Below are 9,759 nucleotides of genomic sequence, written 5' to 3'. Positions count from 1 at the left end.
CTGGCTTGGAGGGCCGAAGGGCCTGTTCCTGTGCTGTAATTTTCTTTGTTCATATCAAGGGCAGGATAAATAACTAGTTCAGTTGAGTGATAGAGAAAGAACAATCAAATGGAATTGTCTGGCGTGAGATTTTGAGAATCGTTGATCAAGTTAAACAAGATTTCACAGTATCTTGAGGCTGAAGAGATAGTTCCCGCAGTCATGATGCGCCTGTTTTGGATCTCCAATGTGTCTTGGACAGCAGATTGAAACAATCTTGAGACGTTTAGTTGTCGCATGAGCAACTGGATTTACATGTGTTAGAATAGTTTAGTGCTTGCTACTCACAATATATGAGTACTGTAATGGCTTATTGAGTAGATATTTTTAATCGGCCTGTTCAATTATGTTATGACACATGTCTGGAGCAAGTAGGACCTGAACCTAACACTAACTGTTTTGCTCCAATATGAAGACAGTACCAGTATACCACAAGAGCTCCTCTTCGCTTATTGAGTTGATTTGATCAAATAATGAGTCATCTTCATGGAAGGCTGGTTTACAGGATTTGCACTGAGGAAACAGCACCTGAAAATGGCAAGAAAGAAAGCGTTGCAGTTTGGCAGTGTGTAAGCAACCCTTATCTCTGGATTATGTTGAAAATTTTGGCATTTCTCATTTTACACTGCAAAAACAAGAAGTTATTGTGACCTATTTTGTAGACTTGAAATGATGGTTAAACTCCAGCCATTTTCTACATGAAGCTTTTCTCAGGTTAAGTCATTTCTGCCAATCTATGCTGGATGAAGGGAGCCAACTCCACTACATGCCAGATTAAGTACTTTCTTGCCCTGTTTTGTTTTAGTGTTCGATCTGTTGTAAAGGAAATCTTAAATAAGATGAAATCCCCCTTCTTAAAAGATCAAAATATGTTGTGTGTAAGTTTATGAGTGTTTTTAAAAACAGCAATACTTGACAATTTTGACCTTAATTATTGCTGGATAAAAAGACTTTATTGATAAATTCTTGGGATTTTCTCCTGGGCTGCAGAGGACAGTTTCTTACTACAAACTCATGTAGTGTAGCTTTGAGAGAACCCTTTTTCCGTCATGATATTTAATCCAATTTGATCATGGATTAGCATCCTGTAGGTAGGAGCCCCTTATTGATCTGCTTAATAAAAGTAATAAAACACTTGGATTAATAGAATCCAGGTGTGTTTGAATATCAAATCTGCTTTTTTTTTTTTGGAGATTAAAGTAATAACCTTTATTTTATTATGGTGATATAAGTGACCTAGTTCCTCAACAGATATCATTGAGGAATGAATGACATGACTTCATTAGCTTCTATAGAATTCAAGCTTTCTATACAAGTACAATAACAGAAGTTGCTGGAAAAACTCCGCAAGCCTGCAGCATCTGTCATCTCCAGAGTTCTGAAAAACGGTCACTGGACGTGAAACATTAACTGAGCTTTCTCTCCACAGATGCTGCCAGAACCAGCACAGGGATGGCATGGTGGCTCAGTGGTTAGCACTTCTGCTTCATAACGCCAGGGTTCAATTCCACCCTCTGGTGACTGTGCAAACTCCACAAACACATTCCTTGCATGCCTGAGTGGGTTTCCTCCAGGTGTTCCAGTTTTCTCCCACAGTCCAAAGATGTGCAACTGGGGTGGACTGGCCATGTTAAATTGCTCATAGTGTCCAGGGATGTGTGGGCTAGGTGGATAGACATGGGAAATGCAGGGTTATAGAATTGGTGGGGGGGTTCCAGCAGTTTCTGTTTTGTTTGTTTTTCACCATTCGCAGTTCTTTGTTTTTGTTTTCTAAGTACATGAATTGTCATGTTCCTTTTAATGTTCTTTTGGTACAGCTATCTGTGAAATAAAATTGTTAATAACATTTGAAGAAAACCATCCCCTAGATGACATTTGTGTATTTACTTGAGAAAGGAAAGTGCCTGTTAATTTACTCTTTTTGCTTTGGAAAATTTTGGTCTTTAAAAATCTCTTCTGTCTGTGTCTTTTTCCCTGTCCATACCCTAAACTCTTTAGCGATTGGCCATTGAACTTTCACGTAACAGGACAGCACAAAGCTTGTCGCCACCTGATACACGCTTGAGTCCACAAACCAGTGATTGCTCAGACACGAGGACAAAAAAGCTTGTTCGTAATGAAGATCTACCAGCAGAGGGAGCTTGTTCGGTATTAGCTATCAACCAGGCGAAAGAGGAGGATGAAGAGGACAAGACAGTGCAGGATGATTCCAATGTAATTGGTTTTATTACAAGTACAGCCTTGTTCTACTTTTCATTTGTGTTTTAAAAACCCTTTTGTGTATAATCTTTCAATCTTAAGTTTTTCAAAATTTCAAAGAAGTGTATTGTGATCTCTTCAAAATCCGAAAAATCTCAAATATTACCTGCCATTAGCTTCCACAAGAATAAGTGTGATTCGCTCAGTCATTTGTGCTGCATCTATTACATAACTTGCCAATTCTATGTTTCTGCACATTTTTAGGACATTGAGATATGGCCCGTATATTTTCCTACATTTTTTTAATTGTATGGCAAATAAGCATTTATATTATTTTTAAATAGATGAAATGTGCATAACTGAGGTAGCTCTTTTTAGGCAGAGCATCGGTTGGATAGTGACATACTTCTACTCTGGTGCATTTAGTTTGGAGATGATTGACTGAATCCAGACTCTGCTACATGTGGGGCAAGTGGTGCTTGGATGGTTGGATGGGCAGGTTGTTTGGTGCTTCATGTTATCCCTCGGACACCTCAACTATGTCTCTGTGTGTTGTTCTTGAAATCTTTTCGCTGGTACCTTCCTGAATTAACCCCCTTAATTTCAATGGCCCCAAACTTGTTGTTATTGATGGGGATGTTTGACCTGAAATAGAGCTACTTTAAGGACATCCCTGAATCATTTGCCCTGTGTTTTTGCCATGACAGAATTCACACTGGAACAGTTACTTTGGGGTTTTGGTCTTGGAAATGTGAACATCATATCCCACCTGCATGTTGGTTTGGAGAGTATACTGCTGTTGGACCGCCTTTCTTGCCACTGGAATTTGGGAGGGGGAGGTTTGTGATGGCGCTGCTGGTGGTACTTCTCCAAAGCCTTGAGGCTCCCATTTGTAAGTTGTCCAAGTCTCCAAGGCATGAAGGAACATAAAATCATTGCCCAGTAAACCAGGACCTTAATCTTCGGTTTGAGATTATGGTCTTCAAATATTCTATTTCTCATTTGGCTGAAGTGGACTTGCCACATTGGAGGTGACGATGAATTTTGATTCTGTGACTGTCTTCCAAGATATGGAAGGTGGTCCATGTTTTCCAGGACTTTGTCATAGATCCAGATTGATGGAAGGAGGGATTGTATGGGGGATCTGGCTGGAAGAAAACTTAGTGTTCAATGTTTTCAGTGAGAGAGAGCTTTTGTTTGTTTGTCATACTTCTGGTATATGATGGGATATTTAGTTAATATGATTATAACAGAACATTTGTAGATTTGCTTTCGAGGCACTTTACCCCTTCAAAATAATGAAACCCCCTTGAGTTTGAAGTGTCAAGTGGATCAACACATTGTAGTAGTTCAGTTAATCATGTGTAACAGTCACTTCTGTTCTCAAATTCTTTAAGCTTTGCTTTCTCTTCTGCTTAAAAAACTCACTTAGTTCCACAGCTTGTGATTGTAGGTGATCTGGGACTGATTACTAAAGGGGTTATTTTAGGAGAATGTCCTGATCAGACACCTCACCTCAATGGAATTCATCCATGTATACTGCATGCCACAAGACACTTATTCTGATGAAAGATTGTGAATACCCTTTTCATTGCTGTGCACATTTCAAAATGTAAGTTGTGCCCCTACAGTTAGTGAAACATTTGGTAATTGAAATGTTAATTTCTTTTCTAAGTGCTTTTATTTAATGTAATATTTCTCTTTGTTTAGCATGATCTTTCCGATGGTGATTTGGACATAGAATGCCTCACTGTGGATGATGAATTGATCCAACTTGACGGCAGCAGCTCATCTGCTAGTTCCACAGCAACCAGTAATACAGAGGAAAATGACATTGATGAGGAGACTATGTTAGTATTGAAATGCAATCTCTTGCAGGTCTATTTTCTGCCTATTGGCGCTATTTATGCTCAATGTACTTTTTAAAAAAAAATCATAGTTTAAGTAAAGGAGACTTTGATTCTACAGGTCTCCATTAGCTGTAACACACAGAAATTCCATTGGTTGCTTTCCACTGCTCTCTCCTTTGTATTCCTGCAATTTTTTTCTCCCTCAGAATTTATTCAATTCCCTTTCAAAGTTTGCCAATGAACCAGTTTCCAACATCCTGTTGGTGCATTCCAATTCCTAACCAGTCATTGTGTAAATGAAAGGTTTTTCTCCCTCATTTTGCCTTTGTGCTCTTTTGCCCGATGGTTGACGTTATTGACTCTTCAGCCATGGAAATATTTTCTCCTTATTTGCAATATAAACCTGCATGATGTTTTTTCGAATTCACTCACAGGATGTTGGCTTTGCTGTCTGGAGCAGCATTTATTGCCTATCCCTAGTTGCCCATGAGAAAGTGACCCAATGACTCTGAAGGAACAGTGCACTATTTCCACGTCTGGGTTGTGACTGGCTCAGAGGGGAACTTGCAAGTGGCAGTGTTCCCATGTATTTGCTGCCCTTGTTTTTTTTTTTAAATGATCATGGCTTTGGAAGGTGATGCCTAAGGAGCTTTGGCATCTTGTTGATTGGACAAACCGCTGCTACTGAGCACTGATGGTGGAGGGAGAGGATGTGGTGTCAATCAAGTGGGCTGCTTTGTCCTGGATGGCATCAAAATTCTTGTGTGTTATCAGAGTTGCACTCATTCAGGTAACTGGAGAGTATTCCATCTCACTCCTAACTTATGCCTTGTAGATGGCAGACAGGTTTTGGGAGGCAGGAGATGAGTTACTTGCTGCAAGATTCCTAGACTCTGACCTTCTTTTCTAGCCGCAGCGACTATATGATTTGTGTCACCAGTCAAATTCAGTTTCTGCTCAATGGTAATGCCTAGTATGGTAGTGGATAAATCTGATTCTAATGCCATTGAATGTCATGAGATGATAGTTATATTCTCTCTTGTTAGAGATGGTCATTGCCTGCCACTTGAGTGATGCGAATGTTACTTGCCACTTGTCAGCCCAAGCCTGGATATTTTCCAGGTTTTGCTGCATGTAGACATGGACGCTTCAGTATCTGAGGAGTTATGAATGGTGCGGAACATTGTGCAATCATTGGCACAATGATCTTTATAATAGAAGGAAGGTCCTTGATGAAGCAGCTGAAATTGGTTGGGCGTGGGACACTGCACTGAAGATCTCCTGCAGAGATGTCCTGAAGCTGTGATGACTGACTTCCAACTGCCACAGTCTTTGTGCCAAGAATGATTCCAACCAGCAGAGAGTTCTCCCATTGATTCCCAAAGATTCCAGTTTTGCTAGAGCTCCCTGATTCCATGCTCAGTCAAATGTGGCATAATCACTTACCAAACTTTCCCTTTGCTCTCATTAGAGCAGCTTTGGCAGCATCCACATACAAGTAGTTCTGCTATAACGTGTGTTTTGTTAACGCAAATTGGCTGTAATGCAATTGATGAAAAGTGGACGCTGTTTGGATAACGCAAATTTTCTGCTGTACAAGTATAGTGATTTTCTATAGCGCGAGGTCATACAAGAACGCAACTATCGTGTTATGGGAGAACTACCTGTAACTATAAATTCTTTGTTCCTGGAACCATTCTAGTAAATCTCCTTGTTATCCTCTTGAATTTGTTTCTGAGTGCGATACCTAGAATTAGGTACAATGTTCTAACTAGGGATGAACTAATGTGTTGCACAAGTTCATTCTAACTTGCTTTTGGCCAGAGTTTGTGCTCCTAATTTAACATGCAGTAGCACTACTGGAGAGATTTGGACCCTTCTTCGATGCCATTTGTCCCCTACAAAGACACACCTTTTGTGGCACTTGGACAAGATGCTTGACGGCTACCATGGCTCATGAGTTTGCACTCTCCTTGAATCAGTCCGTTTGAGCAGGCTCGAGAGAATTTTCCACTAGGACATCAAAGAGTGATCCTGCGCTATATTCTTGATCTCTGATGTGCTACTGTTGAGTTACTTCAAAGGGAAATGAATGATGGGAAACTTTGCTCAAACACTCTATGCATTCTGGTGACCAATTTATAGTAGCAGGAGGTGGCCAGATAAGTCTTTCTCTTTGGCAAGAATAAATTTTACTAAAATTATTTTAGTTTTGTTTGATCTAAGAGCTAGGGAGAAGATTCCAAACATAGCCACTGTCAAATGCTGACGTTACATGAATAATTGGTTCACATGATGCTTACTGATATAAAGATTTCTTAAGAACGTGAACTTGAACTTGTGCAAAGATGACTTCTGAGGAAATTTTTACACATTTTGGTCCCAGGTGTGTCTTGGTCCCCTTCCAGTTTTTAAAGTGTAGGTGGTTGAGATTAGAATTAGGAGCCACTATATAAGACTAAGAGGTCTCACTTTTAAGATGGAGATGAAGAGAAATTTTTTTTCTGATGGTCATAGCTTGTGGAATTCTCTTCCCCAGTAAACAAAGGAGGCTGAGTTATTGAAATTATTCAAAGCTGGTTGGACAGATTTTTGGTAGACTGGCGAGACTAGGGTTTTGGATGTTGGGGTCAGACAAGAAGGTGGAGCTTACATCACAACCACATCACCTATTTTCTTATTGAATGGTGGAATGGGCATGATTGTTAAATGGCCTATTCCTGTTTTTAAGTCCTGTGTTCCTGTATTGAATTAAGCTCAAGTAATAGCAAAAAAGTTCTTTTTAATTAACTTTTAAAGCTGTACTTTTTCAGGTCTGGAGAGAATGATGTTGAATACAGCAACAACATGGACCTGGAGGAAGGAGAGTTGGATGATTCAGCTGGAGCTTCTGGTAAGACTATAATTGAGGATATTTGAAATATCTCGCGTTTTGGTTGGAGATGGGGAGCAATTTTTTCTTGCCATTTTTGATTCAGTATCATTCCCCATTCTCGTATTTTAAAGTTCAGGTCCAGATGAAAAGTAATCCGTCAGGAGTGAAACATCAATTATTTTGCATCAAGGTTTATATTTGAGATGAATTAGATGCACATTTCACAGGAACAGAGTGAACCATTCAGCTATTGAACTTGTTCAGCAATTTGGTTAAATCATGCCTGATGTTATTTGTCTGCCTTGGTTCTTTTGGCCTTGATACCCTTCATTGTGGGAAATGTTAACAATCACCGGTACTGAACTTTTCGGTTGACCCCCTCTTAATCGTAACTGTTATTTTGCAGGGGAGAGCAAAATTACCCGTTTGAGAGGAGAGAGGTGTTTCTTGACATCATCCTTGAATGGGCTAGCTGAAATTTTATGTTTATTCCCACGTTGTTCTGAACTTCCCTATCAAAAAAAATAATCACTAGTGACCCAGGTATTTTATCCTCCTCCTTCTCATCTTCCACTATTGGGAAGAGTAAGCACAAAGTACTCATTTAACAGACTGCAGTTCTCTTCTCTTGCAGTTGGGGAATTAGATCCCCATTCTGTATCTCTGTATGATTGATTCTCAAAACAGTTAAGCCTGGGTTAAATCTGTGTAGGATTGACAGCTCCGTCATTTTCTCCTTCTGTGGGAGCATCCCATTTGATGAGTTTAAACGCTGTGATTTGGCCTCTTCCTAACGCTTCAGGTGAATTCTGAAAGGATGAAAGAGCCAAAAAGGGCAGAATTCATGAATAAGAAGGAAATCTTCTTGCCAAAAACCTCTTACTTGTGTCCATATTTATCATTTTGACCTTTTTAGCATTCCTACAAATTCTAGCTGGCTATGCAAATGTGACTTGCCATGCAGTGATTTTTTTTGTTTAATTGGGGTATCCGTGCCACTCTTGTAGTTACTGGTGATTCTTTAGCCAGAGACTTGTACAATTTTCTGCAACATAGCATTGGAGGTAACAGTCCCTCATTGAGTATCTTGTCAGAGATAAATAAAAAATGATAGAGAAGGAAATTTGCCTCTTCAAAAAAATGCTACTGGTAACGTTAGTCAGTCCACCATTGGCATAATGACATCATCATCGCTATCCTTGGAATAGAGAGGAAAGAACTACGCATGTTGAAAATGCTGAAATAAAAGCTAAAAATGGTGCAAATGCAAGGCAAGTTCATCAGCTTCGGTCAGAAACTTGGACTTTGGGTGCAGGCCCTTTTCAGAAAATGGGCTCGGAGATAACTGAGCTCTTTAGTACAAAAACAGGTGAGAAAGGAATACGAGTGGGAATGTCCAAATAAGAATTTTGTCCCAACAACCATACTCCTATTCTAAAGACTTTATTGTCAGTCTATTTACATGTAGCTATTCATTTTAATGTAGTGAAGCATTATACATGTAACAAATTCTTGGTGTTGTGGATAAATTGTCATATTGCTTGGATAGTTTTGACAGCTTGAGTTTATCCTGTTTGGTGGAAGTTAGAAGCAGTAACTAATGCTATCATGGTTTCCTTTCAGAAGATTACATTTCTTTTTTACCTAGCAGATTCTTTTGGACATTTTTTCTCAGTAGATTCTCTTCCTTTTGTTCCTTGCGTATTTTTGTCATATTTATACTTTTGATTTCCTTTGCCACAGGAGGGCTGAGCAACCGCAGTAGGTCCTCAAGACGGGGCATGGGCAGTCTGTCATCTGCAGCCAGCAGCAGTCTGCTTGACATTGACCCAGTCATTCTCATACAGCTGTTGGACCTGAAAGACCGGAGTAGCATGGAAAATTTGTGGGGCCTTCAACCACGCCCACCAGCTTCCCTCCTGCACTCTGCAGGTATCATGCACAGTCTATAATTTATAATGTAATGCAATCTATGCAATACTTAAGACATCTTGGTTAAAACTCCAAAATTAGGAGCCATAAATACAAGATAGTCAACCATAAATCCAGCTCGGAAATTTAGGAGGTCCTTCTTTCCACTAGAATTTCGTCAGAATTTGGAGCAGCAATTCATATGGATAAGTTCATACAGGAGAAAGAAATGGAACTTATTGCTGATGGGGTGGTGAAAAGTTGGGAGGGAGAAGGTTTGTATGTAGTATTAACATAGAATGCACTTGTTGAGTTGAACCATCTGTGTCTGTGCTGTAAATTCAGGGTAATTCTACGTAATTCCAAAACTTGGTCCCACCTGAAGCCCAGAACTGAGGAGATCAGCTACTTCAACTTCATGGAGAACTTCTCCTCAACACCCTCAGAAGATTTATTTAAAAAAAAAAAAAATTTGCTGCACTTGTACTAGTTGACAGCTGCAGTATTTGGCACAAAGCCAAATCTTCCAAAGTTCTTGATATCTAATGATGCAGTTGAGAAATGGAGTCTCAGTTATTGTATAAGAAATGCATCATTGATGCAATTTAAATTTCCTGAAGGTTTGGCGATGTTGGTAAAATCTGGTTGTTCTTACATGGCCTTTGTCTTTAAAGTGCATGTACTGCTTTGTACTTGGGAGATTACATGGCAAACTGCAGATTAAACTGTAGATTAGTGCATGCCGTTCTTCCTGTAGCTCCTCTGTACCAACCGTTCCCTCTCTGATTTGAACATAGTATTCCATCTGACTGCATGGAGTTCATGGTGTCGATGGTACAATATTCTTTCGTGAGTGTGAGCATCTCTTTGGCTCTCCCTTCATCT

The 9,759-nt window shown here is 39.7% G+C and overlaps 1 protein-coding gene across 2 annotated transcripts in view; it reads left to right on the top strand.

Annotated features, from left to right (window-relative positions):
* trim37 (tripartite motif containing 37) overlaps positions 1–9,759 on the top strand; it is a 34,264-nt gene that overhangs the window by 2,657 nt on the left and 21,848 nt on the right. Inside the window, exons 1-5 of one of the 2 annotated variants that reach the window (XM_048612721.1) lie at positions 484–608; positions 2,038–2,253; positions 3,949–4,088; positions 6,902–6,981; positions 8,707–8,895. In XM_048612721.1, coding sequence (XP_048468678.1) covers positions 513–608; positions 2,038–2,253; positions 3,949–4,088; positions 6,902–6,981; positions 8,707–8,895 — 721 coding nt within the window. In that variant the 5' untranslated portion in view covers positions 484–512. Of the gene's footprint in view, positions 1–483; positions 609–2,037; positions 2,254–3,948; positions 4,089–6,901; positions 6,982–8,706; positions 8,896–9,759 lie in introns of those variants that run through there. The other variant, XM_048612720.1, reaches the window with a different exon arrangement.

Source organism: Rhincodon typus, chromosome 26 (genome assembly GCF_021869965.1).
Source record: "Rhincodon typus isolate 14 chromosome 26, sRhiTyp1.1, whole genome shotgun sequence".
NCBI classification, from domain to species: Eukaryota; Metazoa; Chordata; class Chondrichthyes; order Orectolobiformes; family Rhincodontidae; genus Rhincodon; species Rhincodon typus.
The sequence above is the reverse complement of the archived record's forward strand: the minus strand, read 5'-3'. Positions and strand labels throughout refer to the sequence as shown.